Source organism: Phaseolus vulgaris, chromosome 6 (genome assembly GCF_051622355.1).
Source record: "Phaseolus vulgaris cultivar YP4 chromosome 6, ASM5162235v1, whole genome shotgun sequence".
Classification (NCBI taxonomy): Eukaryota; Viridiplantae; Streptophyta; class Magnoliopsida; order Fabales; family Fabaceae; genus Phaseolus; species Phaseolus vulgaris.
Window position 1 is genome coordinate 4,744,568 of NC_143503.1, and position 13,774 is coordinate 4,758,341.

A 13,774-nucleotide genomic window follows, 5' to 3' on the forward strand; every position below is an offset into this window, starting at 1 on the left:
GGCGATGACGAGCGGTGACGACGAGCAGCGACGACGACGACGATGACGAATGACGCGAGGAGAAGCTGCAGCGATGACGACAATGAAGGAGATGAGATCGTGAAGAAGATGAACACGTGAGGAGAACGTGAACCAGGTAAGTAAAACCCTAAAAAACTAACCAAAACGCTCCGTTTTGGGCCAATTTTTGCAACTCGGTAACTCGGCCCTAAACTCGCGAGTTTGGCCGAGTTTGACCGAGTCAACTGCGGGTTTACTCAAAAACGAGTTTGCTCCCGAGTTGACTCGCCACCCTTCACTTGACTCTTAAACTCGTAAGGGTTTACGAGTTAACCCTAGAGTTTGATAACCTTGCTCGACGCCGAACACGCATTTCTCGGGATTGAGGCGCATGTTGACCTTCCTTAGGGCGTCAAAGACTTCTTGCAAGTCGTTGACGTGCTGACCGCACGAGTCAGATTTCACCACAATGTCGTCTACGTAGACCTCTACGCTCCTACCTATCATCCCCTTGAAAATCTTGTCCATCAGCCTTTGGTAAGTGGCCCCTGCATTCTTTAGGCCGAACGACATTACCTCATAGAAGTAGTTTGCGTCGTCGATTGTGAAGGTGGTTTTTTCCTTGTCCTTGGGATGCATGCTTATCTGGTTGTAGCCAGAGTAGGCATCCAGGAAGCTCAACATTTTGTGACTGGCCGCTCTGTCAACGAGTCGATCGATGTTGGGGAGGGGATATGAGTCCTTAGGGGCACGCTTTGTTCAAATCTTTATAGTCGATGCACATCCGCCATTTGTCGTTCGGCTTCGTGACCATCACTACATTAGCTAACCAGGTTGAGTACCGGGCTTCGCAGATGAACCCGACTTTGAGAAGTTTTTCAGCCTCGGCTCTGGCCGCGAGCCTCTTGTCTTCTCCGTGGTTTCTCTTTTTCTGTGCAACCGGGCGTGCTTCTTTGTACACCGAGAGACGGTGACTGATTATTTCAGGATTGACGCTTGGGACGTCGGCGGCCGTCCAGGCAAAGAGATCCACATTTTTCTTTAAGGTTCGATGGATGAGTTCGCCGTCAGCGGCTGCCATGGTCGTGCCAATACTTGTGTACCGCTCCTCATCAATGAGGGCGGCATGACGTAGCTCGTCCTTCGCTTCTAGTCTTGGTTCAACCTCTCTTAGATCAAGGTCTACCATGGCGACTGCGTGTTCGACCGGTGATGCGTGTCTTTGTGGGGATCTCCCTCGGCCGGGTATCTTGTGTTTGGGCGGGTGGCTGTTGGTAACCTTCTGCCAGGTGGGCTCCACTCGCAAGCTTTCTGTGTAACACTCCCTTGCTATTTTTTTATCCACGTGAATGGTCAGTATATCGCCCGATAGAGAGGGGAACTTCATCATGAGATGAGGGGTGGAGACGATCACCCCAAGCTTGTTTAGGGACGACCGCCCTAGGAGGATGTTGTAGGAGGTATTTGCGTCAATAACTAAATACCTGATCTTCAAGGTTTTGCTAGTGTCATCTAGGTCGAAGGTTGTATACAACTCAATGTACCCCTTTGTGCCCACCCGCTCCCCAGAAAAGCTGACTACATGGTCGTCGTAGGGCATCATTTCCTCTACTGGGATCCCCATGGCTTTAAAGGTCTTCCAGTAGAGGATGTCGATCGAGCTCCCTTGGTCCATGAGGGTTTTCTTAATGGTGAAATCGTCAATGTCGACCGATATCACCATTGGGTCGTCCTGGGAAGGGTCTATCCCTTTGAAGTCTTTGTCTGTAAATGTTATGGGTGGCATCCTCGGTCGGATGGACACCAAGTTTAGTTGGTGGACAACGCGTAGATGTTTCTTTTGTGTGTTGTTAAAACTTTTACCTCTGGCAAACCCGCCGGCAATGGTGTTTATGACCTCACGACCTCTTCTAGTATCGTCTTTAGGGGGATCATTTCTCCTCCCGTGCCGCTCTCGACGATGGTCGCCTTCTCGGGGTCCCGAGGGTGTGCGGTCTCTCTTCCTTGGGGTTTCTTCTTTGCATGGGGAACGCTGGCCGTGCGACTGCTTTGCACAAAGCGGTGTAGGTTCCCTGCTTGGATAAGTTCTTCTATCTTATCCTTTAAGGCTTGACATTCCTCGGTCGAATGACTGGTATTTTTGTGGTACCGACCCTTCTTGCTACAATCGGCGTTCTTGGGGCTTAGAGCCCTTCTCGGTGGCGGGATCAACCCTTCTCTTGCAATATTTTTTCTCAGTCAACGTTGAGGGGTGTGTATCGTGAGAACCGAGGCCCACGGTTATCCCGCTTGGGGTCGCCTCGCCCGGACCTAGATCTTCCTTGTCGTTCTTTCTCGTCCTTCTTTTCCCCGCTCGCTTCGGTTTGAGCTTGGTTCCTGAACTCACGCAGCTCTTCCAATTGCATGAACTTGGTCGCTCGACGCCTAAGCTCGTCCAAGCTTGTCGCAGGCTGCATGCACAGACTGTCAACGAAGGGCCCCGGTTGGAGGGCGGTCAACATGTGGTGCATTGCCACCTCAGGGCTGAGGTTTCGAATGCTCATAGCGGTTTTCCCAAACCGATCAATGAAAGTTCTAAGAGACTCTCCCTTTTCTTGTCGGATGCTGACCAATGCTATGGACGTCAGGTGGTGGGGGCGGCTTGTTGCGAACTGAATGTCGAACTTGGCCATCAGGGTTTCAAAGCAATCCACTGAATTTGGGGGGAGCTTGGTGAACCAGCTTAGGGCTCCTCCCTTAAGCGAGGTTGGGAAGATTTGGCACAAGACCACGTCGTCCGTTGTATACAGACTCATGTGGGTCGTATACGCATCCATGTGCTTGTCAGGGTCGGTCATTTCGTCGTACTAATCCCTGTTGAATCCCTTCCACCTGTCTGGCAAAAGGGTGTCCATGATAAAATCGGTGAAGGGGTGACGTCGGTCGGGGCCAACGGTGCCTGTAGTGTTCACCGTTTTGTTAGGGTGGGATTCGCTATCCATTTCCACAATGAGGTTGTTCTTCGGTTCTCTCTCGACCTGTAGGCTGACAGTTGTGGCGAAGGACTTGCCGACCTGGTTGGTCGGGACGAGAGATGGTCCTCCATCTACCAGCTTCTTCATATGTTTGTTTTCCTCTCAAAGGTTTTTTATTTCCTCCTCGTTCTTCCTGGTAGCCTCCTCATGGGCTTTCTTCATCTCCGTCAGCTCCTTCTGGAGTGTTAACATCATTGTCGCTTGATCTGCTTCGGGCATACTATGGGTTGATACCATCTACTGTTGTTTCTTCACGCTGTTCTCTCGAGCCCCACGGTGGGCGCCAATTGTTCTCGAACGGGTTTGGGGACCTAGAGAACGATTGCTCCTACTCCAGCGTCCGGTCGGTCTAACACTCTTGATACTTCCTTAGCACGTTCGCGCTCCCTGTCGTGCTTCTCTTCTTTCAGTCATCCTGCTCCTCAGGCGGAGGTGGCACCTGCAGAAGGCACTCCAACGCTCAAGTCAGCGAGGTATCGACAGTCGGTTGTCAGAGTATTGTATATAATGACGTACCTTTCTCCTTGAAGTGCGTGTTATTTATATTACCTTAATGGGCCTTCACTGTAGGGCCAGGTTAAGAGGGTTGGTTTGCGTTTAGGGTTTCGTTGAGCTACCCTTAACCATGGATTAGCCTTGCTAATCTGGTCAACCTTTGACTTGAGCGTTATAGGTCGGTCGGCGTGGCCCGAGTGTTGGCAAACGCACTGAATCGTCCGACCCTAGGCGGAGGTGGTACCTGCAGAAGGCACTCCAACGCTCAAGTCAGCAGGGTATCGGCACTCGGTTGTCAGAGTACTGTATATAATGACGTACATTTCTCCTTGAAGTGCGTACTATTTATATTACCTTAATGTGCCTTCACTGTTGGGCCAGGTTAAGAGTGTTGGTTTGCGTTTAGGATTTCGTTAAGCTACCCTTAACCATGGATTAGCCTTGCTAATCTGGTTAACCTTTGACTTAAGCGTTATAGGTCAGTCGGCGTGACCTAAGTATTGACCGACGCACTGAATCGTCCGACCGTACTAGTACAGTAAGTATTAACCTACAAATACCATTAACAATTAATAGAAATGAACTTATTGATTGTTAATAAAAAGATCATTTATGAATTCGTATAAGTCAAAATAACATTAACGTAACCAAAATAATCAAATATTAAAAAAACTTAAAATTAAATTATTTATCTAAACCAAAAAATTTATGATTCCTAACTTACAGAATAATAGTTACACTAACAAACATAATTTATGAAAATCCACTTGAATTTTATATATATATATATATATATATATATATATATATATATATATATATATATTTCATTTGAATTATGTTTATATTGTTTTAACTCCATTTACTTTCCTTCCACTATCTTTAACTTTAAAATAAATGAAATTTTAATTTTTCTTATAAACATTTAAATCACTTCAGTTGGCTCTATAATTAAATATTACTTGAATATATTTTAAATAACAGTTTTAAAACATTATTAGTTAAAGTTATTGTACTTCAATAAATATAAAACAATTCTATGCAAAATAACTTTTTCTGAAAATTAAATATTTATTAATTATAACTATATTTTTATATTTAAATTTGAATTTTCCAACTATAAAATTTATTTTATAACTAAAATAATAATTTCCAAGATTTATTTATTTAATAATTACTTAAGCAATAACTAATAAAAAAATAAAGCTATTTAAAATAAATAATAAAGTATTCTTAATTTAATTCATTATTTTAAACTTAAATAAAGAATAATAATAAAAATTTATTACTAATTAATTAATTATTATTTTTAAGAAAAAACTAAAAACTACGAGAATTATCTAATGTCAATTGTATTATCTCTTATAACCAAACTAGGACGTGAACAGTAAATATTTATATAAAGAAGATTTTTGAATGTATATAATTTTTTTCCGATTTCTACCTTTATTTAATATTTCATTTTATTTAATAAAATAATTGAATATTTTATCATTTCATATGAATTATTTAAAAATAAAATTATTTTTTAATATTTTAAATTGATATTAGTATAGATTTTTAGTTTTTATATGACTCTCCAATTTTTTCTTGGTAACTTATTTTAAGTCCTCCTCGAACGATCCTGATAATCCCTCTTACTATTTCTATGCCACGTCTTCAATAAGATTCTCCTTCATTTATATTTTCTTTTTCTTTATTCAGAACATGGCCGGACACATGGATGAATGTGAAGGTAACAATTTTATTGGAATGTTAACACCTCGCACTCAATTTTTTTTTTCAATTTTAACTTATTCAAAATTATTATTTATATATATTATTACATTTCTATCATCGTAAAAATTAAATAAAAAAAAATTTAGATATACAGACACAATCGTATATACATGTGTTTGCACTAGTATAAATAAATAAAGTAACACACAGTATTCTTAAGAAAAAAAAAATCAAATATTAATATTAATAATATATTAGTCAATAGTGATAATACACGGTGGTTTCCTTTCTTTGAGTTCAAAATTATCCAAATCCTTTTTGTCCTTTCTCTTTTTAATTTTATTTAACCTAAGGCAGACAAACTTGTACATTTTTTATCGCTTTATTTCCCACTCATCTAAACCAATTTATCTCTATTTTCATTGTATCAATTTTCTTTAATTTTTTTATTGCTTCGCCTATCAAAAGATAAGAAAAATATTATTATTATTATAATAGGTCAATATTATCATTATAGAGATGTTTCTATTCAGTTTAGCTGCGATGCAAAACTGATAAAATACAAAATCAATGTTCAATCAATAAAAAAAAAATCATGATTTTAACTTTTTTCTTGAAATAAAAATCAAACTAAAATATTAGTTATTTAATTTTTTATTTTACATATAAACTTACTTTATCAATGATATTAAAGCATATTATAATATTTTATTATGTACTTTTAATATTAAGAATTTATAAAGGTATGTTTTAGTATTTGTTTTATTATCACAAAAATAGTTTTATGAATAGTTGAGAGAGTGAGAATGGTGATAGCAGAAGTGAAAGTGTGATAGAAGCGACAAATGACAAGTTGGCGGATGATAATAATGGCAGTGGCAATTCTAAAGAGCTAATTCTCCCAAAATCATAAACTTTGAATTATTATAATATTCTCCAAACTTTACTTAGCACAATGTTCATGCTACCCATCATTCCTTTCTCTTTCCTCTTCCTTCTCTGCTAACACCATTATTCTATTTTGTTGTATCTGAGGGGGTGATGGTATCATTGTTGATGACTTCACTTTTGCCCCTTCTTCTCAGAACTACCATTTTCCTTTCCTCTCAATCTGTCTTTCATGGACAAGGCAGCTGCTGAACTTCAACGTGAGGCAGCAGATCCTGCTATTCTTCTTCACCGCCATCAGGTGATTTTGCCAAACCCCCTGTGTTCAAATCCTCAATGGTCAAAACTGAAACCCTTTTTGCCTATGCCATGATTTCTCTTCATACCATCTGGGTTCCATTTGGTTTGAGCTATATAGGGACCAAGATAAAGCAAAGTTCAATTTTTACCATATGGGTAAAGCAGAATTTTGCCTTTTCTTTTCTCCTTCTTTGGAAAAAAAAAGGAAAACTTTAACTTCATTTTGTGTGTGCGTGTGTTAGTTACAGTGAAATAGTTTTGATGCCCTGTTTTTTTAGTGTTCTGCTGGAAATGGGATAGGTGACAGTACCTCCTTGATTCCAGAATCCAGAAGACCACACCTCTCCTCTCTGCAAATACCAGCAAGGTCAGTGGAAAATGCATTATCCTCTTTCACAAAGACAGATGGTCCTACATTGATATCAAGTCCAGGTTCCGGTAGAGGACTTCCCCCTAGGCCAAATTCAGCCAGAGTCAAGTCCACTATGAAAAGTTTGCTCTCTGAGAGGAGCTTTAAGGCTAAGAATGGTTCACAAGATAGTGAAAGGACAGTTCTTATTGTTCCTGATAACTTACCATCAGATTGTCCTGTGGATAAGCCTTCAACTTCTAAGCCTTCAACCTCTAAGCCTTCAACTTCAAGGTCCCTTTCTCTTAACAAGATTTTGTTCTCTTCATCAACCAAAGCCACACATTCATTGCCTGTTACTCCAACTGCAAATTCAGGTGCAGAGATTGTACAAGGAAGACATCTAGGGTGTGATTCTGATTCAAGTGTATGGTTCTTCTGTTCTCATTATTGTTTCACGGTGTCAAAACAACTACTTTTATACCACAGTTTATTTATAGGCGAAGCTTTTCTACAATTTTTTTTGTATGAAATAGTATTTGATGCTTCAGGTATGCTGCATTGATGAATTTTCATTTTGTACAGAAAATGGAAGTAAATCAGCACATTACTCGATCGGTTTCGGTTCCTGTTAATATCAAAGCCGCTAATTTAAGACGTACAGATTCTAGAAGGTTGGTTCGTGTAATTTCAGCAAGATCACTTCTAACAACTGGTGAAGGCATCTCAACTCAGAATGCTTCCGGATCTGAGATTGGTAATCTTCTTCATAATATATGGAATTTATATTATATTTTTTTCTGGGTATCTCTTTTTAAGCTTTTTTTCAAAAGTAACAGTTAGGTGTTTGGCAAGCAACATTTTTTACTATGAGACACTGAACCATAAAAGATCAGCAATGCGAATGCATTGTTTAAAAGACTCCGTAGAGGAAGGAAAAGATAGGAGTAATAATTTAATTTTAGAGTTTGGGGTAGAACATTGAGTACTCTCTGCTTTTGAAGTGAACGTGTGAGTGAGATTCTCAATAAGGTGACCATGCAAAATGTATCAAGTGATCCAAGCAACTGATAGTTGTTCCTTCGAGTTTTATTTAATATTTGATTATACAGATATGGGATTATCATTTCAAATCATAAATGTGCTGTGTCTTCTGTTTGCAAATAATCCATATTCATCGTATTCCCTAATGAGAAATAGAATTGCAAAGAATTTGTTGAAGGTTTTAATTGCTAGATGTAATGGTAGAAGAAAGATAAGTAGTAAATAGTAGTTCTATTCACTGTTTATAGTATAACCACAGGATAATACAAAATACAAAATCTTTTTTATTCTAGAACACTCTATGACAACAACAGCAACAAAACCTAATTTTAGAATTCTCCTTTTCTGAAGCAAGGTGTTTTAATGGTTTGTTGTAAAGTTTGTTCTATTTTCACCATTGAACTTATTGAATCTTTTTATATTCTTTTTCTAACTCTTGTTTGGGTGAAACTTGGCGTTTTGTGTAATGAAACTTTTAGTAACTTTGAATTTATCTTGTTCCATTTCCCTATTGTTTTACTTTTGTCTTGTGTTTTCTGCTTCTGTAGTCATGTGCCTCATTGTTCACATATGGCATGGATGTTGATTCATCTTGTCCTCGTTATGTTCTAATAAAAGATGGCAACAAACCATACTTGATTATTTTTAGTTTTGATATGTTGAAAGATGCTGTATGCGCATTCCCTAGAGGTTTTATTTCTTTGGACTATCTGAACATTGCTTATGCTTGAAAGGAGAATTGAAACCATATACTATTTTCTAACCTAGTATTTTCTCACTGTTTCATTTTCAGTTGTTGAAGATACTTCTGAGGATATTCCAGAGGAAGATGCAGTTTGTAGGATTTGCTTGGTGGAGCTTGCGGAAGGAGGTAATACTCTGAGGATGGAATGCAGTTGTAAAGGTGAGCTTGCACTTGCTCACCAAGACTGTGCAGTAAAGTGGTTTAGTATCAAAGGAAACAAAACCTGTGATGTCTGCAAGCAGGAAGTCCTTAACCTCCCCGTAACACTCTTGAAAATTTCTAATCCTCAAACTGTTATTCCGCAGCCATTACCAGCACCACAGCATAGAGAAGTAACTTCTTACAGGTAAATTCAATTTCTTCAATGACACAGCAATTTTGTGTTCAATATCAAACCAACAAGTTAACATAGGAGAGACGTAAAAGTATTGTACTCATTTATTGGATCTTGTGATCTACACTTAAAAATCGCCTAGAACAATAAGTTCTAACAACAGTTTTCATTATTTTAATTTTTCTTTTTACATTAAGACCAGTTGTAGGGGATTTTAGGTTTCATTAGCTGCAAGTCAATTTACATATTCAATCCTTGAAAAACTATTGTAGTTAATCATGAAAAACTGCTCCAAACTATGGTGAAAAATCCAAGCTTCACCGAAACAAGTCAGAAAGACTAATCCATATGTAATTGGCTTCTGGCGTGTGTTACAAACTCTTGAAATTATGGGGCAAGCTGAATTGTATGTCGCAATCAGACAATAATGGGATATGTTACACTAGTAGTAAGGTATTATTAGAACATAATTAAAATAGTGACGACCTCCCAATAGGTTTCAGTTGCTGCACTATAGTTATTTTTAAAGAAGGAAAATGTTCCAGACTATGGAGAAAATCCTAAAACTAACCAAATCAACCAAAAAACTTACTTTTTATTTGGCTGCTGAGTTGTCTAATAGAATACATGCAAGTTATGTCTGAATTTGAACAATGTCACACAGATATCAGGAAACAATGCTTTGCCAGTTCTACAAAATTGTGAAAATTCACTAGACAATTTCTTACTTTCTACTCTAATCATAATGTACCGTGCAGGATATGGCAGGATTTATCAGTACTTATCTTGGTCAGCATGCTTGCATACTTTTGTTTTCTTGAGGAGCTACTGGTATGCTACTGATCTTGGTAACACTGACAAATTTTTTTGGATAATCTTTTGTTGATATATTTGCAAATGAAGCTAACTGAAGTTGCCTTGTCTTGACACTCTTTGATGTTATAAGATTTATTGTGAAAAACGAAAGTCTCACATCAACTGGAGATAATGTCAAGTACCATATATAAATGTAGGCAATTTTCACTTTACAAGCTCGTTTTGTAGTGTTGAGTTTGGCCTAAACCACTTTGTAATATGGTATTAGATTCTATTCTAGATTCACTAAAGGGGTCACTCACCATGTTATACTTGTACCAAACCCAATTGTCTTGGACACATGACAGGGTGTATTGGGGAAAACCTAAGTCTCACATTGATTAGAGATAATACCAAAGTACTATATAGAAGTGGGGGTAATCCTCAATTGAGACGGTAAGGATGAAGGAGAAAGTTGCAGGCTATTTTAGGGAAAACTGTATGGCTCTGGCCTTTTCTCATTAATTATACAAAAATCAGATCCTTTACAAACGCCTGAAATTTGTCCTAAAGTGTAGTCTATATATCATAGCAGTTACTATCTATTTAAAGATACAATATTGATGTTATGAAATATTCCAACACTCCCCTCAAACCAAAGTTGAGCAAGCTTTCAGCTTGCTACAAGTAAAGGGCTCGCCATGTGTCTGAAGTCAACTATTGTTAGCTCATATTGACATAATCACTGGGTTGATAGGGTGGTACACACTTGCAACCTGTTAGTAATGAAGGCTGAGAGAAGTAGCAACACTTCCAGGTATGAGCTTAAAATGACTACGCAAATTTTCTGGTGCTGTTTCCTGTTTAACTGGAGATGAGATAGTAATCACAAAAGAAGGCGGCTGCAATGAAGATGTAGTAGTAATGATATAGTTTGAGAAATATTGTCCATTTATGTAACTAGAGAAATTTTGCTCTCCTATTTTATTATAGGTAGATTGTTAGGTTACACATAGAGGAGGAGTTAGTTAGAATTAGAATAGTCATGAGTTTGTTATTTGATTTGCTAGTTAGATATAAATAATAAAAAAGGAGAGGGGGAGGGGGAGTGTGTAATACTTTTGTAGATTGAGCTTTAGCTCTTTGTGAAGGGGAAGCCCTTGAAGGAGAGAGTGCTCTCCTATTTCTTGTTTTTTTCTGTTTATTCAATAAAAACCTTTCTTTTCTTCTCTTTATAATTCTTGGTTCCTAACATAGATTGATTCCAATCCCTAACTTTATAGGATATTCAGATAGAGAGGAAACAAGTAATATTGATTCTGAGTGAGAAGCACACATTGATAGGTGAAGTAGTTCTCTGTTACTGAAGCCCTATATAAAGATCAGTGAATTACCAGGGTGGTCTGTAAACTGACTAAAGCTTTCAGTTGCATCTGACTAAGAGAAAAGAGGACAAAAAGAATAAAACTAACAGAAAAGAAAATACATGTCTTAAGGAACTCTGCGTAGCATAATAATGGTAGGACGGATCACAAAGGATGGTACTATTCAGATACCATGTTAGAAATATGATAATTTTTAGTAGAGTTAGAGATTTTTTGTATATTACTTTTGTGCTGTGATGTATTACAATAAGATGTAATGTGATGATTAAACGGTTGACCTTTATTTACGCTAGCGATCCTAACCAATTAAGGAGACAAATCATAAAATATTAGAAAAAAATGTAAAAACTAAGAAAGTAAGAAATAAAATGTAAAGCTTTATTGAACTGTGCTTATTTAAATTCTCTAAAGTATAATTTTTTATAATCTTGCCCCATCCCCTTTATTTTCTTGTTTTCTCCAAACATGTTTTGTTACACTGAAATATGTCTGACTCAATAATTTCTACTGTACAAGGTTTCAGATTTGGGAACTCATGCTCTTGCTATTTCATTGCCTTTCTCCTGTGTTTTAGGACTCCTTTCATCTATGATTGCTTCAACCATGGGTAAACTTGCTTCCTTTTATTTTCCTTAGCATATCAAAGTAATTTTGGTTCTCTTCATGTTCTGCTTTTTATTTCTTTGGAGTGCATACTATTGAAATAGAGTGCTTGAGAGGATGGGTGTGTCTAGCCCCTAAAAGCATTGAGTCAGTGTTTGAGTCTCTTTAGAAATGAAATCATAACTGTATCTTTAAACATTTGGATATCCTTGAAATTTTGGAACACTGCATTTTGTATCTATGTTCATTGGAATTAATATGTTTTTTGAAAAAGATCATGTTATGTTGCATCAATCAACGCTGACACTGTTCTTTAAATTTCTACCATGATAAGTAATTGGAACAGACCAGTACCCTAGAGAGTTGTACTGACTTTTTAATTTCTCCTTAATATAAGCTTGTTTGCTAATCGTGATTAACATGCTTAACAAATTTTAAACTCTCTTGAATGTTTCGGTTGCAGTGAGCGGGAGTTACATGTGGGCCTATGCTTGCTTCCAGTTTGCAATTGTCATCCTGTTTGCTCATGTGTTTTATACCATAGTAAGACTGTTTAGTTTCTGACCTGTCTTAAGTACTTGCAATGTTTCTGCACCTTTGTTAAATATAAAGTCTTGTTTGAATAAACTTTTCAATAAACACTTGCAGGAGAAGAAAACAAGATGATAACACAAATTAAGCTTTTTCCATAAACTAAAATTAATTTTGTAAGTTAAAAACAATAATTCAAAGAAGTACATGGAAAGTTTTTACAATTCAACTTAGGGTTTGTGTGGACAAATTTTCCATTAGCATTTTTAGGAGAGAAGAAATAATGAAATGAACTTCTCCAAAGTTAAAATTAGCTTATGCATGAAATAATTTGTAAATGTTCTTTAATATAATTTGTCTAAATCCTTATTTTAACTTGTGTTGTGCATATGTTAAATTTCATTATTTTCTTATTTTTTCCTTCAAGAAGTATTTCTGCAAAAGCTTCTCCAAACAAACCCTATGAACTAATTTTAACTTGGGAAAGAGAAATTATTTCACCTTACTTTTTCTTTTCTTTTCCTTATTGAAAAGTTATCCAAATAGGACTTGTGTCATTTGGGTGCAGGTAAACAAAATTTAGAATATCTAACACCCTTTTTACTTTTGTAGCTTAATGTTAATGCCATTCTCTCAGTTCTTCTCTCCTCATTCACTGGATTTGGGATTTCAATCAGCTTGAATACTCTGGTAACGGAATATGTCAGATGGAGAATGAGAAGACTGATTCAATCTTCTACGACACAACAACTGCGTCGTGATCATGCACACCAGCAGCAAGAACATCAAAGACTGCATACTCAACTGCAAAGGCCGCAGCAAGAGCAGCACCTATGACAGTATCTCCTAATGCAAATGATGGAAACCATCCAGTCTCAAAATCAGAAATTTTCTAAGTCTACCTCTGTCTCAGAGGGTGCTTCCATCTGCAAAAGTTGCATATCACAGGTTGAGACCAGTCCTTTGCAAATACGGAGAATTGCTTGGTTATAGTTTAGAAGTTACTAAGATTTGGCTTTCCATTTTGTTGTGAAGCAAAATATATGAATGAATCCATCATGAGCAGTATTTTGTGAACTGCGAATACAGGATAGAACATTTTTTTTTTTTGCATATAACATGAAAGGGTGGTGGTGGGGGCTTTCTATGCTTACAGTATATCTTATCATGTTTTTTTATCATTAAATTCTTGCATCAAGATTTGTACTGAAATAATTTGAAGATATGGCTATTTCTTGGATCGGACATTTTTTCTCATGCCAATTGAAAGTGTAAATTGAAGTGTTTCTTGAATTGTCAATGCTGAGATTTGCAAGACACTGAAAATTCTTAAATTCTCATTTTTTTTTACTTCATGCATGCTCGAATATCTTGTTTTTTTTTAATCTTTTTTTAACAGTAGCATTGATTTTTCAACACATTTCCGGGAATACATCTGAAATAAAAGTTATCAGTAATGGAGTTCTTAACAAGAACCTCCATATTTGCTGCCTCCTTATAACCATGATTCAATTGAAGTTTCCTTATTGGTGAAATACACTGCACTGATAATATTGTTTACCAGCAGTTTGT

General features: G+C 37.1%; 3 protein-coding genes across 8 annotated transcripts; 1 reads left to right on the top strand and 2 right to left on the bottom strand.

Moving 5' to 3' along the window:
• Window positions 1-742: 742 nt before the first annotated feature.
• Window positions 743-1,786, bottom strand: LOC150026277 (uncharacterized). Its single transcript, XM_090303788.1, has one exon. The coding sequence runs from the start codon at window positions 1,784-1,786 to the stop codon at window positions 743-745; it is 1,044 nt and encodes a 347-aa protein (XP_090159914.1).
• Window positions 1,787-2,234: 448 nt separating this feature from the next.
• Window positions 2,235-2,837, bottom strand: LOC150026278 (uncharacterized). The gene has a single exon (XM_090303789.1). It carries the CDS (start codon window positions 2,835-2,837, stop codon window positions 2,235-2,237), a length of 603 nt encoding a protein of 200 aa, XP_090159915.1.
• Window positions 2,838-6,068: 3,231 nt separating this feature from the next.
• Window positions 6,069-13,465, top strand: LOC137830938 (uncharacterized). Of its 6 annotated transcripts, none has more exons than XR_016521536.1 (9): window positions 6,167-6,417; window positions 6,695-7,192; window positions 7,351-7,522; window positions 8,603-8,713; window positions 8,860-8,900; window positions 9,647-9,719; window positions 11,585-11,675; window positions 12,135-12,214; window positions 12,815-13,465. XR_016521536.1 is itself a non-coding variant. In XM_068638354.2 (8 exons), exons 1-8 carry the CDS (start codon window positions 6,349-6,351, stop codon window positions 13,037-13,039), a joined length of 1,506 nt encoding a protein of 501 aa, XP_068494455.2. In that variant the 5' UTR covers window positions 6,069-6,348; the 3' UTR covers window positions 13,040-13,465. The 6 variants fall into 6 exon arrangements, 4 of the variants coding, with proteins under 4 accessions (XP_068494455.2, XP_068494456.2, XP_068494454.2 ...); XR_016521535.1 differs by having other exon boundaries at window positions 6,186-6,572; XM_068638354.2 differs by having other exon boundaries at window positions 6,069-6,417; window positions 8,603-8,900.
• Window positions 13,466-13,774: the final 309 nt, after the last annotated feature.